Source organism: Anser cygnoides, chromosome 18, assembly GCF_040182565.1.
Source record: "Anser cygnoides isolate HZ-2024a breed goose chromosome 18, Taihu_goose_T2T_genome, whole genome shotgun sequence".
NCBI lineage: Eukaryota > Metazoa > Chordata > Aves > Anseriformes > Anatidae > Anser > Anser cygnoides.
The window spans coordinates 9,729,230-9,749,718 of NC_089890.1; the positions used below are offsets into that span (position 1 = coordinate 9,729,230).

Sequence of the window (20,489 nt, forward strand, 5' to 3'; positions counted from 1 at the left end):
GTTCATTTTAAGGCAGAAAGTAGTAGATAAGCTTGATCAGAAGTAGTCTGTGTATGCAGCGCTAGAAAACATCGTAGAGAATTTGCTTGTTCAATACTGCAGTGTGTGCTGTTGCAGGCACACCTTTGTTTGGAAGCAGAAGAGGCATGGCAAGCTTCAAAGAGCACAGCCTGTCTGTGCATCTGCAAATTCAAATAGTCAAAATGGAAGATCAGAGAAGAGCAGGGAAGCGTACACATTATATACTAAACTCTTGAAACCGTACTATATGCTTTTCGTTTTGAAGTAGACAGGTCTTTGTGTAATATTGGTAGAGGAAGATAAAAGGGTGTTCTCTAGTACCTTAACTATAACTGAATGCCAAGACCGGCACAGCAGGAGAGCTGATACTGTGCATGTGTTTTTGCCATCAGTATTTCTACATTTAAAGATTCTGCCCGTTTGTCTAGGACTGTAGCACCTTAACTTAAAGATAGGGTCTGTGTTTCTGCATGGATGAAAACGGCAAGTTAAAATGAGCCAACAAATGCTTATTTGGAGAATGCTTTGAGAGTTATTATACATGCTAGTGGCTTGGATAGCCATGCTCAATAGTAGCTGTGTAAGTGCAAGAGCATTGGCCTGTGCTTTGTACTTCAGTGTGAAAGTCATTGTCTGCAGCAGAGCTGCTTTTTAGAAGTCACGGTCCTTAATTCTCAAGCACAGCATTGCATGCCTAAGTAAATATCGGCTTTTATGGTTGGGAGACAGGTCGTCTCCTTTTTTTTTAAGATACATTGTTTGGTGTTCAGCTGACTTCGTGATCGGTGGCCCAGTTCTGGCTGTACTATAAGACTGTATGTGTGCATTTATAACACCATATCTGAAATGAATGGGGAAATGCAAAGGTTCAGTTTTCTGTGCATGTAAAATCCAGTACCGGAGCAACTGGACTGAGGCTGAAGTGAGAGCCTTTATTGTGGAAGGGCTTGATGTACATTTTTTATTTGGTTAAACATCATCATTTTCTCTTTGGTTTCTGTTGAAATGGTAAATATCTGGTAATTCAGACTTATTTTTTTAAAATGACCTTGCTGTGGCCCTTCAATTGTTCTGAAATCCCTTTTTGTAATGGCTTTGGGATACGTTTGTTCTTGTGAACTGTGTCCCTCACAGGAGTCATCTCCATGCTCACTTCTACAGAAGTCCTATGCAAAAAATTGTGATCAACAGATTATGGAGTATAAAAAGCCTTTCACAGGTGACAGATACCTGCTTCTGAATTGGCAGCAGCAAACTAGCAGTGTTTTGAATAAGTTCCTGCTACCAGATAACCATTTGTGGCAAGTCGCTGTGTATTGTCCTTTGTTAGGTGATGGTCTGCCATAAATACGGCACTCTGATACCAGCGGGCTTTTTCTCGTGATAAGCAGGTTAGTGTTTCCGCCAGTTCTAGAGGTAAAACTCCAGCTTTCCTACTGGATTGCCATTAAATTACATTTAATACTAGGTTTTAAGGTCAAGTGTAATTTTAAAGCCTTGAGGCTTTGTATTAGCTAAAAGAGGTGAAGTAGGGTTTTTTGAATGTAACAGTATTTAGTAACTTTTTGAAGACTTTGGTAGCTGATGATATTTCCCCAATTGATCTGGGCAGTAGCTTATTTCTAAGCAAACAATCTAAATGGTTAGGAAACCAGAACAGGGAAGTGGAAAACGTGAATGAGCGTTCGCATCCATCCTGCTCTACGTGTGTCTTTCAGCACAGAAAACATCAGTGATCCCTCCAGACAGCGCAGCCTGTGAGAAATCTGCAGTACTGGCACTTGCGCCTCCACCAGCGTATCTGCCAGAGCTCAACCCTGTTTATAATCCAAAAGGAGAAAGCTTGAGGTGCGGCTGCTTTTAGGTGTTTTTCGGGTTATACTTCACTCCATCGGTGAGCAAGAGCGTTGTGGTGTCAGCAGAAAGCTGAGACTTGCGTTTGCCCCCGCAATTCCCTGCGTGTGTGGGGAACGGTTGTGAGAAATGCGCTACCAAAAGCGTTTAGGAAGCAGGAGAAATAAATAATTTAAACCCCCACAAAAGCCGCAGGTCCCTGTCGGGCCGCTGGAGGCCGCCGCAGCCCAGCTCTGGGGCCGGCCGTGCTGCACGCTGCGTTGCGGTGGTCTCGTTGCAAGGTGCAGGGGGTTTTCGTGGGCAGCAGGATGAGCCGTCAGCAGGCTGGGGGTACTGAGGGCTCTGCAGCTCCGCTGTCGGGTGTCTTGGCGATTCTGGAGGGTAGGAAGGGCTTGAAACATCTGCGGTTTGGTTGTGGGACTGAAAAAAGTAATGCTGCAAGCAGGGGAAGAAAATACCGCTGTTGATAAAGAAAGCATCTTTCATTCATCTAAAGTACCTGAAGACGTTGTTTTGTGATATCATCGAAAAAGTTTGACATATCCCTATTTTATAAATAAAGCAAAGGTAATATCAGGTGAAGTATCTTTATTACAAGGCCAGTAACATCGGTAAATAAAAGCGGTAAGCACTGAGGAACTGAGATTGTTAATGGATTTTAAGTACTGCTAATTCTATTGCAGCACTAAAAATACTGAAATACCATGAGTGATTTGATACTTTCTCCCCTCTCAATACTGCAGTGATAGTCAAATAGCAAAAGCTAGCCCCAGACGGAGATGCTTTGGCTCAGCCCCAGTCAGCTTCTAGTCTAAATTACAATAAAAGCTGAAACTGATGTCAGACCCGGAGCAGGGAAACGCTAGCTGTCTTGTTCAAGTTTCAAAAACAGGATGTTTGCAAATAGATAAATGAAAAACCCTGCTCAGCTGTTCAGTCGAAACCTGAGCTGTCAAATAGGTTAGATCCAAAACTCAGATTTTTAAAATGAGTAAATTTTCCAAAAGCTTAGCCCAGTGGAAGTATTCGTGATGCTTATCAAGCTGTGCTTGCAGAGCTTGCAACCAAGTTCTGTAATGCAGAATCCATTGTGAAAAATGTGACTTGCAGCTTCAATGAGAAAATAATTAGCACCTAACTAGCATTTTATTTTTTCAAACAGAAGAAAACGCTGCTAATGAAGTAGTTACCCCTGAAAAGATTCCAGTTTTCTAAAGGATTTTCATAAAGAACAGCACATAGTTTAAAAAAGCAATTTTGGCTTTCATACATAGTCTTTTTCCCATGATTTCGAAGCTGTGTGATCCCCTGGATTTCCATGGTGATACTCAACTTATATCAATGTAATTCCAATTAACCATCATCCTAAAGCAAGTTTGTTTTTATACATACAAAACTTTCTATTGTAATCATCTCAATATTCTTGTAAATAACATGCATTTTTATTAACAAACAAAACTCTTCTGTGCAACTCACCTCCAGGTTAAAAAACAAAACAAAAAACCTTGCATAGAAGCCTCTCTTTCATGTTGTGTAAACTTATTTTGCTGATAGTTTTGACTTTAGATACCTGAGGTTATTTTGAGGAGTCTTGGTGATGTAAAGTTCAAGCAAATTTTTCACCACTTCCTGCATATAAACGTGTCTAGATCTTGTAAATATGGCTTCATCTGGTTCTGTGGGTCTGCAAATCTGGTGTGTTGGCTCTGCTTGCTGGCCTGAAGAGGAAGGAGGTTATCTAAGAAAAGAAGAAGCTTAAAGTAAGCCTACAAAGTAGGCTCTTGTTGCTCTGGTAGCAGACTAAGGATAACATGACAATTTCCTTCTTCATTTGAGTCTATTTCATTGCTAGCAACTACCATGGTGCTCGAGCCTTCATTAATAGGATATTTAAATTGTACTTGGCAGTACCACCAGCTTACAGGAACAAATGCCATTTTGTGTTTTAAAATCTGGTTTATACAGTCTCTTAGCTAGCTGGCATGCGTTTTAGTAATGTGATCTGAGAGGTGTGTTTTGCTTGCGTGAAAGAAAACTATGCCTATACTGCAAGGTAGAAAGTTATTTTTCTATATAAGGGATATTTTCTTCTTTTATTACAACTAGTAGAAATACCGTGTCATATCACCCATTGCTTAATGCTCTTAGTGTGCATTGGTGTCCATATATTTATTGCACAGAACAGACCCTTCCCCTTGCAGTTACCATTATTTCCAAATACAATAGAATTGCTTAAAATATTCATATGAATATTTTAAAAGGCAGTAAAACACTAGAGCAAGAATAATCCTGTAGAGCAACTGTTTCAGCGAGTATGATCTATAACTTCTATCCCTTTCTGTGACAGAAGGATGGATATAAAGTACAGTTTTAATAATGTTTCATACGATGACAAATTGTTGTCACCACCGCTTAGGAAAGCAGATGTATGGCACACCATTTTGTAAACCAGAACTCCAGGAAAAAAAAGCAGCAAGAAGCCTTCAAATCAGTTTATTTCGAGCTGTGTGCTGCTCGTCTCTCAATTAACGTGCTCTGAGGTAATCACACCTAATTTCGCCCTTGCACTTTCTGGTTTGGCTGCGTGCAGGCGCGTACGGACCAAATCTGCATCTAAATTCAGAAACAGGGGGCCTGAAGGTGACAAAGTTCTCCGTAACGTCAGGGGGGGCGCTAATGGCGGCGACCTCTCCCCTCAGGGCCGCCCTCCCTCACAGGCCCGGGGCCGCGCGGCGGGAGCGGCTCCTTTAAGAGGCAGCGGCCTCTGTTTGTTGTCCCCCCCGCCGCGCTCCACGCCGGCAGCGCCAGCTCCGCTCCCATTGGCTGCCGCCGCCCCAGCTGCTGCCTGCGCGAGGCCGACGGCGGGCGGGGCGGGGGGGGGCCAGCGGTGAGCTCAGGGAGGGAGGAGGAGGCGGGTTCTCCCCCCCCGCCTCCGCCTTCCGATTGGCGGCGGAAAAATGGGCTGCGGCCGGCGGCGCCCAACCGGCGGCTTGTTGCTATGTACCAGCGGGCGGCGATTGGCCGGCGGCGGTGCCGATCGGCGGGGAGGAGCGCTTATAAAGCGGCGGTGGGAGGGCGCTGCGGGGCTGCCTGGGGCGCGTCGGCGGCCGCGCTCCGACTGCGCTGGGGCCGCGCTGCGGCGAGTGAGTGCGGCGGGGCCGGGGGCGCGCGGCGGGGCCGGGCTGCGCCACAGCCGCTTCCCCCCCCACACCCCCCCCCCCACGCGTCCGGGGGCTGCTCCCTCAGGGGGGGCCGGGCCGGGCGGGCGGCGGCCTTTGTGTGAGGCGGGGGGGGGGCAACAGGTCCGGGCCGGGGGCGGCGGGGGGACGAGGAGGAGGAGGAGGAGGAGGAAGGCCGGCCCTTGGTGTCCGTTGAGCTCCGTGCGTGAGGCTGGGGGCTGCGGGACCGGGTCCCCCCCCAACCCAGGCCGGGCCTTGAGGCCCCCCCCCCCCCAAACCGCCCTCAGGTGCGGGGACCCCGGGCCTCGTCCTGCCCTACAGGGACTGGGTTTGGGGCAGCAAAACCCGGCGAGCTCGGCGTGAGTGAAGCAGCCCGCTGCGGGGCTGGGGGGGGGGGAAGGTTTTAACGCGGATTTCTGCTGCCAGGGGAACCGGGTTTGGTCCAAAATCGCAGCTCCAACCACGCAGGGAAAGCAGCCGGACACCCCCTTACCCCCCAACCCGCTGCGATTTGCTGGGGTGAGTCTGTGCTGGGCTGCGGCCTCTGTCTCAAGGCACGGAAAGGGGAAGGCCGGGAGCGGGTGACAGCGGGTGGGACGCGGCACCTGCCCGCCTGGCGCTGCCGTCCTCGGGGCCTGCTCCGTGCTCCAGATAAGGGTTTTCTGCTGATGCCTTCGCTGTTACTTCGGGCTCGCGCTGGGCAGCGCGGGGAGGCCTCTGCCGAGCCAGGCGGTCGGAAACGGGCAGGTACCGAGAGCTGCGGGAGAGGATCCTGCCCGGAGAGGACGTGTTGCGTGACTTCGTGCTTCCAGAGCGCTCCCGTTTGTTCGGTTTAAGACCTCGTCGTACCGAGCTGCACGCCTCTGGTTTCTTTGAAATGTTTGCTGTGTAATGGTCACGGTTCAATGGAGAGCTGAGACGTTGTCCTTTTCTCACTGGATGCCTAATTCTTGTCTCGCGCTGAAAAGAAAACCGTTTAAAATGAGCTTTTGGTGCTTTGAAGGTAAAATTGGGAATGCTGTAGGAGGGACAAAGATATTTCTTTTATCTAGTGCTTCTTCGTTTTATTATTATTTTTTTATTTAAAATTTTAACCTTTCCTTGCAGGTGTCTCTTTCAGGGTGCTAGGGCCTGGGAGTAGGTGGCAAAGCTGTGTCGGTCATTGGGCCGCCTTGTGTCCTCTGGGTCCACAGGCTTTGAATAAGTGATTTCCTTTCTGTGCTGTTTGGTGTGGGTAGTTGAGTCAGGGTTGCACTGAGGAAGGCAGCATCACTACCTGTAAATCCACATTCCCTCAAAGGCTCCTTGACTCATGGCTGAATACCTGTTGCTGAGAGAGAATTTAATTAAGGAACTGGTCACTCTGGTGTCGATCCTGGCTAGCAGTTTAGAAGGTGGGAGCTCCTTGATCTAGTGTGGTACTGCCATACAAGCATTGTGGGGATTGCAGAGGAGTAAAAAGCATTTACTTCTTGGTCTTGCATCACGGCTTTGCCTTTGACCATGTGCTTAGAAACCTCCTGAAGGTCAATAAAGCTAGGCTTTCACTGGGCTTTGATGGTTAACTGGGAAATCTTTGTCTGTTTGAACTTAAGAGGTCAGCTCTGAAGTGCTAGAGCAGTGGGATTCGGGAGAGATCACCGAGTGGCGTTTGGAGAAATGGAGAGTTCAGTTCCCGTAGCTGCTTGGAAGCTGATCAGTGAGGCTCAAGGCAGAATTGCGAAGCAGAGCGTATTTATCGCTTTGAAACCATTGCAAAACACATAGCTTCCTTTCTTTTCTGTGAGTTGGTCCTTCCGTTTGTTCCCTCTTTTCTGGGCTTGTTAATGCTAAGGCCTTGTCTTCTAGATCTAATCACAGTAACGAAAGGGTAAGGAGAGATTTCCTTTGCCTTCCAGAAACCAAGACAAATCCATAGATGAGATCGACTTCTATGACTCATGCGAGGATTTTTCATTTCCTTAGAGCACATCTTCCTCCGGTAAATCAGCACGTCTGCAGCCGCTGCCATGCCGGTTGAGCAGCCGGACCTCTTTTTCCCCAAACAAAGACTTTTTATAGGTCGACCTCTTTGGCGGGGGGACGAAATGCAGATCTCTGGGTGGGCTGCAGGGTCTGCGTCTCATTCCCTGTTGCCCCCATCGCTCCCAGCTCTAGTTTTCTCTGGACGAAGCTCAGCATCCCTCCTCTGCCATGCCTTACTTGCCCCTTTGATCCATGCTTGTCCGGGCATGGCCCACGTGGTGGCCTTGCACTTCAGGAGCCGACTGCTCCTGCCTCCTGCTTTTGCCACCCTCTGCTCGCCCACCACCTCTGCCAGACCTGCCCGAAAGCGCTGCCGCTCGCTGGGGCGGGATGTGTCGTGCCCGGAAGCGTCGCCGGACTGGCCAAGCCACTTAAGGCTGCAGGAAATAACGTAATTAATAAGACTTAGTTCCCCCACATCTCGTACCCGACAATCTCCAGGCACTTGACAGTGCTAATTAAAGCTAATCACGCTCCTCTGTTTTCAGTAAATAGCTATTATCCTCACTTCACTCTTGCTTTAACAAATGATAGTGCCGGGCAGCGTGAGTCAGTGGAAGTTGTGGGAATGCAACCCCTAAGAGCCGCCTTCCGGTGCCTTCACGCAGGCTTACGCCAGCCAGAGATCGCCACTTCTGCACCTGTTCCAGCCTTGTTCCGGCATGTTACGAGGTGGGACGTTGTGCCGAGGCCCAAAAATACGCAGCTTTTCGCCTCCTACCGCAGCTGTGACTTGTACAGAACTGAGAACCGAACTCCCTGGGTCAAGCGAAGGCTATTAAAAGTTGAAAAAGCTGAGGATGCTTTGAATTTGCCCTTCAGAGAAGGTTTCGATCCTCGGAGGGGGAAGGCAGAGCGGTGTCAGAGCTGCACTCTCGCTTCTCCTGTTTCACGTTGGCAGCCACTTTGTTATGAGGAGAAAAATGTAGCATGGTATGACCTAGGAATTGCACAGCTCAGCCACAGAGCTCTGGAAGATTTAAATTTCACTGATGAAGTATTACTAAAGGATGGCTCGAGCAATATATTATTAAAAACAGATTGTCCAGCCTCGCCAAAAAAAAAAAGAGTTAATTATTAACTATAAAAAAAATTAATGAGAATCCCAGGAACTCCCAGCTCAAGCATTCGTCAGTAGGCACGGAGCTGCGAGAGGCGAGTCAGCTCGCATACCTTGGCAGTAACGTGCAGGCTAGTGAGGATATCCAGGAGGAACTAATGACAAAAACTGGTAGGCTAACAGCTGACTTCACCATCTTAAACTCGATTCGGTTATGAAGTATCTGTCATGTGAGCACTGGAGCTGTAAATCTTCACCTGACGTTTCTCCCGTGGCGCTAGGGCTCCCATGCCTTCAATGGAAACGCGAGCTAGAAGGACGATGGCCGAACTGCCACGGAAAGTATGCGCCTCATTAATAAAGTAGGGGCTGTGTTAAAGTGGTTCTGAGGGAGGTTGGTCAGAATTCAACGCGTTATCCTTTGCATTAGAGAGAAGAAGAGATGCAGATACCGGAGTAGGAAATGGTCCCTGTCTCGCCCCTGCCACGCTCGTCTGGGCAGTGCGAGGTTCTGTAACAGATGCTCCGGGAAGGACCCTCTGAGCAGGTGAACACGTGCAGGATTTGACACGGGGAGCTGGCAAGCAGTAAGCTGTGACAGGCAGCTGCGGCAGATCTTCATCTCTACTGCAGATGACATTGAATTTGGAGAGGTTCTTGCCGTAGTCGCACAGGGTTCCCCCGGTAGTGAGGCTTTATCGGGGAAATGGATGGCCCACCCAACACGGTGAGTTTCCTGAATCCTGGTTGTTCCTCCACTCGCCAAAAAGGAAGGCAATGGAGCAACGTAAGGAGCACGAAAGAAGCGTATTCGTGTAAGAGGATTTGGATAGCCGGGCTGCTCTACAATAGTACAGCCGAGGAAGAGAAGTTGGGAAGCTAAGTGCTCCCATTTTGGTCACTTGGATGGGAAGAGCTTTTCCTTGATGTCTTCAGTAGAGGCTGGTCCTACAGCAAGGCTGGGAGGGGTCGTCCATTTCACAGAATGCCGGGTGTGCATCATTTTGGTGATGTTTAATATCCTTGATCCGTGGCTCCAAGTGCTGCCCTCATGCTGAACACATAGCACGCGTTGGCAGGAAGGCGGCTACGGACCGAAGAGCTGCATCTTGCCGCGTGCGAGCCCTTCTCTTACCTCCCTCTGGTGCATGGCTGGTGCAGACGAAGGGCTGTTAGCCCTCTGTGTGGGACGCTGGCATCAGCCCTCTTGAAACGTAAAGGAGGAAATGGAGCCATTGATTTTAAATCAGTTCAGCTTGCAGTTTCTGCTTATTTGTGGCACAAGTGGGATTTGCTGGTAGGAGCACAAGGGCGTGCTGGCTTGTTTCTAACCCGCTTGGGCCAACCGTGCTGCTTGTCTGCACGATTCCTCCTGCCCTTCGGCGCATCCCCCTGGCACCTGCCGTAACGGTGCTGGAGCCAGCCGCGACGGAGCGCGGCCGCGAGGCGAAGGTGGGCAGCTTGCAGCCGTAGAGCCTCCAGCACCGCCTGTTCTCGGCAGCGCAGCCTCTTCTGCGTCGCAAGGATGCTGCTGCCAGGCAACTCGCGGGCGAGTGGGACGAGGGTTTGAGCAGGGGTGGCAGTCATCCTTCTGGCACAGGCTGAGCTCCCTGTGCCTTCGGAGGCAGGCCCAGAAACGGTAACGGATTCGGAAGGCTGAAAGGTGATGTCTGTGCTAGCAGCCCTGCGTCTTTTGAGATGAGGTTGTAAAAGGATGCGTTTTCTGGAAGCTTTCCAGAATGATTTCCCTCCCTTGCCTCCCGTTGTGGTGTCGGTAGTGTGCCGGGCTGGGTTGTTTTGAGCAGCGTGCTTTGTTCCGTGCTGCAGGGAGAGATGAGTTAGCATTTCTGACGCTTGGCGGGCCTGAATGGCTGAGTTTAGCCCTAGATCTGTAATAAATTCAGAAAGTTCTTGTGGTCCTCAGGTCTCTGCAGCCCACAGCCAGGAAAGCAGCATCTCTGCAGGGTCTTCAGTGACGTACCCAGCCTGTTCCTGTGATTTCGTCGGTTGTGAGCTGTGGCTCAATACAGGGGAGCTTTTGCTCTGACTGCAGGCATCCTCTGCGCTTGCTTGTGGTGCCACAGTTGGACCTGAGAGCCTAAAAATGCACTGGTGTGGATGTTGCCTATTTAAAAAAAAATAATCTGTGTAATTTTACTTAATCTCCAAATCAGAAGGTAAATCAACTACGTAAAGAACAATTATTTTTTTTTCATAAATTACTTTGTTAATCCGTAACTTACTAAAACCAATGTTAGTGTGTACAGCGACAAAGCCTGACCGAGTGGGGTGGGGGGGGATTAACCTGAAGCGAGCCTTGAAGCTTTGCTGTTTGTTCCTCTGATTAACACAACGGCAGTGACATTTCTAGTATCGATAGCTACCCAGCAGAATAATGACTGATGTTTTTCCTGACAAGCTGCCTGTGGTATGTGGAAGCACGGCAGGTGCAGCGTGGTTGGCGCCGCGCCTGGCCCTGATTCACTATGGCCAGATAGTCTTTAATTGCTGTTTTGTGACTCTCTTTTTGATGCCCTCTAGTGGTTACCTGGCTGTTGTCTGCGTTATGTTCTGGTGTCTTTTTGCAGCCACCCATCCACATCCTTTTTTCCCAGAACCACAGAATGCCTCCTGGAGCTGGCGGCTGCTGTCTCCAGGGCGCGGATGGGAGAGCTAAGGTCTGCAGAAACGAAGCAGCTTGCTAGGAGATGCCCAAAGGAATTGAGGGAATGAAGTGTATTTTCAGTCGAAGGTGGTTTAAGTGAGAATCTCGCTCCATACTGTATTTTTAGTGCGGTTCTGCACATGAATCTGTTGAAAGTAAAAGTGAATGCAGTCCATCGTTTCTCTGTTTTCCTTTCTCCATGGGCTTGCAGGGTTTGGAGAACGAGCTGAAGGAACAGAGGCAAGGAGTTGAGAGGCAAGAACTCATGGTTCTTGTAGCAGTAATGACTTCTCTTGGTCATGCCGATACCTCTTACCAAGTGCATTTCAGGTACTGAACAAGTAGGGGTATATTGCTTACACCCATCTGCTACTTAAACTTCTTTCTTGGCTTTCCCTTGTGTCCCGTGGTTAAATTCACGACGATCACCCTTTCTTTCAGGGCCTTTCACAAATACCCTACCCTGCCACCTTCAGATAAGGCTTTGTCTTTCCAAAGCTGTTGCAGCCCTGTGCCGAGGCGAGACCCTCCCAAAGTGCCAGGATCTCCCCTGCAGCCCCGAGGCTCCCAGCTGTGCCACGTGTCCCCGAGGGGTCAGCGTCTGGCCTTGTCACACCAGCTCTGATTCCCCAGGGACGGGCAGCAGGACCGGGCGTTAAACCCAGGCTCCTCTTTTAGTGATTAGTTTTAGAAACGAGCCTTCCTCTTTCGCACTGCAGTGCGTTAAGTAGTGTTAAGGCAGCTTCCACGTCAAGAAAACCCCGATCAGTGTGCTTACCACAAGCGTTTCGTTTAAACCATGCTAAGACCCTGGAGCAACGCTGGCTGCTAAAGTTTGTGACCTTGTGGAGACAAAGAATTCTCCCAGCTTGATTCCCGTTGTGGTGTAATTACACCGAGCATAACTACATCTCTGGTTCTTCCCACGTGAATGAGAAGGCACACCGAAGGAGGAAGGTTGGGCTTCCCGATGGTTTCTTACTGATCTACTCCAGGCAGCTCTCCCTGGCATTCTCTGCTAAGCATTTAACAAACTTGAAGGCTCTTATCTTAAAAAGTAAATAATCCATAAAACTGACCCTCAGACCCAGCAAACCTGCTGTTTGTCCTTCCAGAACGAACAGGGACGTTTGCCTCTGAGCTGCCTTGCACACGGGTCGGTTGCAGAACGGGACTTGACGTGTAAGAGTTCTCGTTCTCTGCTCCCGTGGTGCGTGGGCTTGTACAAACAGCAGCCTTACGTAGCCGGTGTTCAGCACGGGCTTTGCCTTTCTCCTCTGGTGTTTCATGAATTGCTAAAGAACTTAATGTGGAAAGCGGCTGTTGGACAGGCGAAGGGTGAAAACTGAACTAAAAAGCTGTCTGAACAGCAAAACGTCGTGTTTTTTTCTTCCTCGAGGTGTATCAGACTTGGCAGGACTAGGCAGGGCAGCAGTGTGCGCAGGCAGTGCGTTCAGCTGATTTTCTCACCGATTGCTGCAGCAGAGGAAGCTGATAAGCTTTTCCCTAGAATCCGTTCCTTTTGTCTAAACCAGTTGTCTGATTTCTTGCAAGTTAATTAATCTGCACAAATTTCTGTTCCATTGACTCGATCGCGACCATTCTAGAGATAAACTTCTCTTGAATTTTAAAACACTGGATTCTGGGGCGATGGCAGATACTCATCTCTCCTAGGCTGTTAGGCACAATCATTAAGTAATGGAAACATTTTTTTTTTTTATTTATTGTTTTAAAAAAAGGTTAGTGGAATGACTTCACAGCTGCCCGCCGTCAGCGAGGCTGAGGAACATGAGCTCACTTGGCTCCGCAGAGCCAGAGGCACGGCCTAAAATCAGCCTCGTGCCTTGGTTCTGCAGCAGAACGAACGTCTGTGAGCTGTTACGTGTGTTATAACTCAGGTGCGTTTGCCACTAGGACGGGAAAAAAAATCCGGGTTGTGTTTTTTTTTGCGTTGCTGAGAGCCACGGATGTTATTTGGTGTATTTTGAGGGGATAATGGAGGTGGATATGGGTCCCTCCAGCCTGGTGGCTGTTCAGGGTGGAAGAATGCCCTTCCTGCTGTTTTCCCCTCTCCACCACTGTGGTGAGGGCAGAGCTCTTGGTGTAGACGTGCACATGAGCAATTGGGCTGTTGGCTGGACACTGAACAGAGGCAGTCTCGTTATAAAGTATTTCTATTTACAAAGTATTTATAAAGGCTTCCATACTGGAGTTTACCTGAAGGTGTTTTTCTTTTCTTTCTTTTTTTTTTTTTTTTTAAGGTAATTTCTTGCCTATCATCTTAGGTTTCCCAGCAAGGTCTTAGCTCCCAGATCTTTACACTCTCCTCTGCCTTGAGTGCAGAGATCAGTTTGCCTTCTCAGCACCGTGCTGAGAACAGGAATTGCACTTCATCTTAATCTGTGCTCAGATACCATCTGACTTGAATTTTTGTGTCCTGTTCCGAAAGGTCAGATGTTTGAACTGATGTTGCATGTGTTGTGAGGCCAAATGAATGAACGCTCGTGAAATGCTTCTGCAGAAAGCTGTATGCAGCCGATAACTGGTGTATGCACGTCTTCGCGTCTCTGAGCCAACGCAGTTGCAGTATTTCCTCTTTCCCTCGCTGTTCCAGGACACCGATGCCTAGGAAGCCTGGCCAGAGGGGTCAGCAAACAACAAGTAGGTGTTGCTCCCATGTTAACTCTGCTTGGGCATCGTTTATGTCTCTGTTTGGCTTTGGGGCTGCCCATGGACTGCTTTCTGAGGCTGCCCTTTTGCCTGAAGAGGAGCAGGTTTAGTTCCGAGCGAGCCCTTCTGTGCCAGGATGGGCCTCGCGAAGCTCTCCCTGTAATTTTAATCGGAGAAGGTTAATCTGATCGGGGAGTGTTTGCAAAGAGCTTTAAGGATGGGAAGTGCCGTGTAAGTGCTGACTGCTACGATGGCGATAGATAAGCGTTATCAGCGCTTTGCAGGATGAGTGAGAATCCTTTTCCCATTCGACCAGGAGATGTTTCTGGCGAGGAGAAGAAAAATATTTCAGGGGGAAAAAACCCAACCAAAGCAACCAGGTTTCCTGCTGGCTTAGCAGCCTCTGCCTCCTGGCGAGCGCTGTGTGGGACCGGGCTGCGCTGGGCTTTGGACCGCGCCGATGGGGCCGGGGTGAGCCCGCGACGGCTCTCCAGCGTGTGCTGCTTGCAGGAGCTCTGCTGGAAAGCTTGCAGGCGCTGCTGGCTCTCGAGGGATGTCCGGCTAGCGGGAGGCTTGGCAGGTAACCTGGACTCCCTCAATCTCCTTATTCGTCAGTGACGAAAAGACTTGGGAGAGGTGTTAGAGGCGCGGGCTCTGTACAAGGTGCTCTGGTGCCGAGGGGACGAGTTGGTTTTGTTGCGCTTTTATTTGCACGTGTCTGACAGTGCTCCCGCGTGGGGCTTTCCAGCGGACAGTAAGGGACTCTCAGCCTGATCTGTGTTGCTCTTTCAGTCCGTCTTGGGCTGCTCTGTCTCGGTGAGGTACTTCTGGCCGATGCTGGGCAGAAAAGAAGCTCTGCGTGCTGCAGCTGGGCAGGACTGCCTCCTAGCACGGCTCTCCTAGCTCCTGCCTTCGGTTCCCCGGTAGGTTTCCTGATTTCCATCCCGCTGTTTGACGGTTTTCCCTTCAGCAAGCCAGAGACGTGTTTGCTCAGACAAATCCAAGTCTAGCAGTGCCCTGCTGCGTCCCCGGAGCTCGGCGCATCGCTGGCGCCTTGCCTGGGGCGGCCCAGCTCAGTGTGCAAGCCGCGAAGAGCTGGGCTCACAGCGTGGTGACCTGGGCTGGTGTTAGTCCCACCTGGAAGATGGTCAGGTACGCTTCAGGCAAGTTACTCGTACCAGCTAGAGCCCAGCTTTCAGCTCCTGCACCTTTCTGGTACCTCACTTGGAGAAATTTCCACTGCAGGTCAGGTGCGGGTGGTTTTTCTTATTTTTATTTTAGGCTGGGGGTTGTTGTTGCAGCATTTGATACACAAAATGCAGACTCAGGAACTGAACAGAATCCCATCTTTTGTGGGAAGGGAAATCCTCCTGGGAGGAGCAGCCAGAGCCCGTGATTAATTTCTAGAGCGCGCGTGCTTGCCGTGTGTCGGGAGGGAGCGGAGCTGCTTCCCTCGTCCTGCTGCTGCCTCCATCCTCGGAGGGAACACCGGTACCTGGTGAGGCTTACAGAGTTGGGATCTGAAACCTGATTTCTGACAGAAAAGAGCCAAGCTTGAGCGACCTAGCAGGCTCTGTCAGGTAATGCTGGATAGCAAAGAGTTTTTCCAAACTGAAGAGAATTTTTAGCCGTCTGCTGCTATCAGGGGTGGACCCGGAGGCTGCTCCTGGCTGTCAGATGGGGGAAAAAAAAATACTGGAGTGCGGTTTGTAGAGCAGGTGCTGCCCTCGAAGCTTGCAGCAGGTTAAAAAAGGTGAGCGTGATGAAGTAATCCTCTGTTTCCCATGTGGAAACTGGGGTGGTGCGGAGAGAACGGGGCTCCCTGCTTTCCCCCAGGCTCCGGTCCTGGCTGCCTCCAGCTGACGGAGCCCAGCTCCTCCAAGGGCTGCTGCAGGGCTGGCTCTGGACGTGTGCTGCTCCCCAGAGGGGTCTGGGAGGCCAGGCATGGTGAAAATGACCTTTTGTAGCGTCTTTGTGCCTCTGTAGTCCTTTCCAAACCCACTACGTGCTGGGAGGATGAACGGGGGTGATGGGGGTTTGAGCGGCAGGAAGATGGGAGCAGGGGGATGAGGGCAGCCGGCCCGTCAGCAGCTGAGCTGTGGATCCAGCTCCGTCCTCCTCGGTCTGATCTGCAGGCTCTGTCCGTGTCCGTGTCCCCCGGCTGCCCGTGTCCCCTCTGCTTCCCCTCGAGCACTTGGTCGCCCCGCCGGCCGGGAGGCAGCCGCGCTGAGCGCTCTGTCTCTGCTCTGTTCCGAACGCAGGTTTGTGCCGGCTCCTCCGTCCCCTCCGGCTGAATCTCTTCCTCTGAAGCTGTCCCCAGCGTGTGGAGCCTGCCCCACACCCGCCACCTGCCAAACCACGGCCTTTACCTGTGTCTTCCGGTGTTTCCCGTGCGACCCGTCCTGCGGCAGCGCCTCCTGGGCCACCCCGGAGTTCACGCAGCGCTCGGTGGCTCCAATGGTGAAGATGACAAGGTCCAAGACTTTCCAGGCGTATCTGCCTTCGTGCCACAGGACCTACAGCTGCATTCACTGCAGGGCTCACCTGGCTAACCACGATGAACTCATTTCCAAGGTACGTGCCTGACCTCACCCTGCGCACCGGTGCGCTCGCGCTGCGGGTCAGTCGCTGTGCCGGTGCCCGGCCCTCGCTGCTGCTGCGGTTTTCACTTGGAAAACGGGCTCGTAGCCTAGAGGATCTAAGGGTGAGCTGCTGCTTTTGTTACAAGTCATCTCCAAAATAGCCGCAGGGGACAGGTTTCCTCACGGGTGGTCTGTCTCTTGCTGTGATGCTGGCGCCTCCCTCTCGTTGCCGGCTGTAAATGCGCCCGGACTGATGGCCGGGACTGCGAGTTACCTTCTAGGGCTCTTCGGGTGCTTGCTGGTCAGCACAGCCAGAGGGCTATTGTGTGACCGTGCACTGGAGAAGTGTCTGGAAACGCTCTCTCTGCTAAACTACGAACCTGTACAAGAGGCTGCCTTAAAGCCCTTACTTAGAGGCATTCTTTGCTGGTGCCTCCACTGAAATGTAAGACAGCTTTACAGAGACTGTTGAGTTGTTGCTCAAACCTACATCATTTTGCCAGCTTCCAGCAAGGAACCGTGCAGTGAGCAGGTGGGCTGTGCTCTGAGCCGGCAAGGTTGGGAGGATGCTGTCCTGTCCCCGTGATCACAATGGGAAGGGTCTTGAGGCTAAGCTGAACGAAAAGCTTTCAGAGGCAGTACGTAGGGGTCTTTGCAGAGGGAGCAGGTCAGTTCAAGAAGCTCTTTCTGAAGTGCAGAAGCTGCTGCTCTCTGAGCCTGCTGTGCCTGGCTGTGGTCAGGCATCAAGTTTCCAGGTTTGGGCTGCCTTGGCAATCAAGCCTCCGTAAAGTTTATTCAGCTCGTAAAACCCGTGTTCAGAAAAAGCAGGCACACCGTAAGATTTATTAGCTGAGATGAGAGGAAATTGCGCCGTGAGCTCTGTGCGTGTGCGCACCGTGAATGAGTTCAGCTTCTGGAGCAGCCTCGAGAGAGAGGCCAGGACGACACGGGACAGAGGTGCCCTGCCTGTTAGGGTGCAGTGCTTCCCCCTTCCTGGTGCACAGAAGAGATGAGCGTGTGTCACCTTGCGCCAAGGGCTTCGGCTGTGCAGCTGTGAAGGTCCTTCTGGATTCTTCCTGTTGGTGCTCTGGCCTGCCTTCTGCTGCTGGAGGCTCTCCTTCCCTTTTCTCATGGTTGTTGCCTGGCTGGGTTGATCCACACCTCTGTGATGGTGTCTCAATGCCAAACAATTGAATTTAAGCGTTCTGCTATGAACAATGCTGATTGCAGAGTGCCACAGTTCGGGGTTTTGCAGCTTCTCTGTAGACAGGCTTCCTCTTAGGCTATTGCTTCTGAGTCATTCTGCGCCTCTTGGGGGCTCCTCGCTCTGGTACAGCGGCTGCTGCTCTCAGCAGAGCTGGCCTTGAGGGCTCTAAAGCCTCCAGCTTTTAAAGGGGAGGAGGTTGTACGTTTCCTCAGCAGAAGGAGGTTTTGAAATGAAAATGTCCACAGCAGAGCCTACCGGTCTGGGCACCGAACCCATTCGGCCTCTCGGACCGGCTGTGTGCCTTTAGGTGCCTGTTCCTGTGCTCAGGTCCGTTACCTGTACAATGGGGTAGTCACCGCCCTGGCTCTCCCCTGGGAGAGGTGTTGCAAGCTGGATTTTGTGTTGGGGGGACCCAGGAGGTGCCTTACTGGCTAAAGAAGGAGATGTGCTTTACTTCGTGTTCGTTGTAGATCAGAATTCGTGCTCTGCTCTTTTAACCGTGGCTGGTCCCAAGGCAGAGAAAACACGTGGCAGTGTGTGCCCGCTGGTTGCACCTTTGATGCTTTTTTTTCCCCTCCTTGTTCCACGTCTGTGCCCCCTCCGGTCCTGTTGTGCAACCTCTGGTCCTTTGTGCCACGCAGCTTCGCAGGTAAGTAGCTTCCAGCCGGGCAGTGCCAGCACGCTGTGCTGCTCGGAATCGGAGTTCCTGGCCATCGAGGCGTGCAGTAACTGCCCAGGAATGCTGACCGCTAAAATACGAACGCAGGAGGGAAGATCCAAAGGCACGGAATAAAGCTGTGTGTGTTGAATTATGGAAGTATGAACTACAGCGTGCTGGGGTGCTCGTGTTGCTCCTTTGAAGGGTTTATTGTGGGCTGCGGCGTAAATTTTTGATGGTGCTGGGACCGCTTTGCCGGCTGAGCATTAGTGGGTCACACAGTTTGAGTCCGAAGGGTTTGGGGTTTTAGGTTTTATTTCTCACAGTTATAAACCTTAATAAAATACATTCTTTGTATAATTGAAAACTTTATAAGAATAATTGTGCAATCACAATTTGTACAACAGGCTATTAAACTGAGAACAGAAGGGCAGTCCCTGCCTCAAGGGGTTTCCAATGTGTGCAGAAACTTTCCCAGGCAAACTGAAATAGTCATCTTTTTATCTGTTTGAGTTAGGATTTAAACATCTCCCCGAGGCCTTCTGCAGCTCTTTCATCACAGGCTTCTATTAGCATCTGAGAACCGGGCGGTGGAATTGCCGTGCTTGTTTTCCATATGGAAATGTAACAGACTGAAGGAAGGAACAGGCACCGTGAGGACTGAGAAGGGAACGGGGAAGATTATTTCAAACCAGAGCGCTTCTCAGTCTGCAGTGCATCCCATCTTGAACCTGACTATGTCACTTGATTCAAAACAGCCCAAATGACACCATCTTTGGAAACGCTCCCCAGAAAACAGGCTTTTATGTAACAGCAGGGTGTTGGTGTTTTGGCTTGAAGAAATTAATTCCTATATTCATTTTGCCCCAAGTTGCACAGAGACCACATGAGAGCTGCGCTGCTTGGCGTGCCACGAGCTTTTAGCTCCTCTGGACACACGCACATTGCAGCACTGGCTCACGCCGTTGGCTGATGCTCTCTCTGGAGCTGAATCCCAGCATTGTTCCGTGTCAGCCTATACTTTATTTCCTCTTCTCTGCATTTCCCCTCTTAGCCCTTCAGCACCGGCGTTAACTCACTCTGACTTCGGTGTTTTGCCGCGACTGGGTATCAGAAGCTCTTTGACAAATACGCCTTGGCAGGACTGTTCTTGCTTTCTTCTCTTCTTTAGGAAAACCTCGTGCATTAAAATGGGTAGAAGGGTTCTCAATAAGCCATCGCTATTTAAAGAAAATAATCGATGCTGAGGCTTTTAAGAAAAGCTGAGGCTGTTACACGAAGCCGGTTACCAAAATGTTGCCTGCTTCCTTGGCCTTTTATCTCCTGCAGCCGAAGGGAGAGAGTGGTTTAGTGTGTCTGATTTGTAATGAGATCCAAATTGTGGGTTGCGTCGTCTGGCCAAGAAAGGTCTGGCTGACTTAGGAAACAGAAGGTGATCAGATAGATGGGCGGGGTGAGTAACTACTTTTCATTTATATGGTCCTTCGGTGTCTGGGCTAGCGGGAGTGGAGGTTCTTGTTCCCTCGTAGCAAAGTATCACTTAAATGCGTGCCAAATTTAGTACATGCTCTTGTTTCATTGCTTTTTCCAACGCCTAAGTGGACTGAGACTCTTGGAGCTCAACCCGGCGCTGTAACAGATGCCTGCGCTTTGTTCCTCCTTTCCCCACCTGTACAGCTGAACTGCCGCTGCTTTGTCCCGTCTGCCTGGGAGATGCAGCCTTGGAGCAGGTCCTGTCTGCCTTTGGTAATTAGCACAGGGTGTCCTAATCCCCTTTGGCTGTACCCTGCAAACAAAAGTATCGTGCCAGGCAACTGTAGTTAAAAAGTATATTTCAACGCCTTCCCGTTGCCAGAAAATAAATGAAAGATACTTGTTACGTTTCTCTTTCCCAGGTGCAGCATCCCATGGTTCTTAGAACCTTCAAGAAAAACACACGTACCGCAACCAGTGGTGGCCAAACCTCCCTGGAAAGGAGGTGGGGGGGCTTCTCTTGAGAAGTGTGCCTGCTGCGTCGCTTTGTAGTGCGGGGCCTGGGGGAACAACTAGCAAAACAGACGTTCAGCAGTGTAAACAGCAGTTCCTCTCTTCCTCAAAGGAGACGCGATGCTGGTCTCTACCTGCTCTGTGCTTTTCACACTCTTTGTCAGTCTTAGGACGTATGAATTCGTATGTACCTCGCGTCCAGTGGGGAAGGATGGGAACGAGCAGAAAGATGCAGGCCAGATGCGGCCACGTTGGTGTCTTGGTTGCTGGCTTTTTTTTTTTTTTTGCCATGTGAACAGTAATCCAGCAGAAATGTCCCTGATTATGGAAGTATGTAGGGAATGTCTTGTGGGCGTCCTGCAGTTTCTTTTTCCATGAATTACTGTGATCCAAGTGCTAAACATTATGCAGCGATATATCCTCTGAAGTTAGCCTAAGGCTTGCCTAAGAAGTTTCATGTTTTCCTTTGATGTCTGCTCAGGACCCTTACTGAACGCGAATGTGAAATCCTTCGACACAAAAGGCTGCAGTTCCTCCAGCCCCGAGAATTTAGGAAAGAAAGAGAACTTGTGCGTGCCTGAT

At 50.5% G+C, this 20,489-nt stretch overlaps 1 protein-coding gene across 3 annotated transcripts in view; it reads left to right on the forward strand.

The window, feature by feature from the left end:
* Positions 1-4,867: 4,867 nt before the first annotated feature.
* The window catches only part of YPEL2 (yippee like 2), a 33,371-nt gene continuing 17,749 nt past the window's right edge, over positions 4,868-20,489 (forward strand). Inside the window, exons 1-3 of one of the 3 annotated variants that reach the window (XM_048074145.2) lie at positions 5,003-5,018; positions 5,481-5,573; positions 15,736-16,048. In XM_048074145.2, coding sequence (XP_047930102.1) covers positions 15,932-16,048 — 117 coding nt within the window. In that variant the 5' untranslated portion in view covers positions 5,003-5,018; positions 5,481-5,573; positions 15,736-15,931. Of the gene's footprint in view, positions 5,019-5,480; positions 5,574-13,524; positions 14,398-15,735; positions 16,049-20,489 lie in introns of those variants that run through there. The other 2 variants (XM_048074141.2, XM_013196535.3) reach the window with 2 other exon arrangements.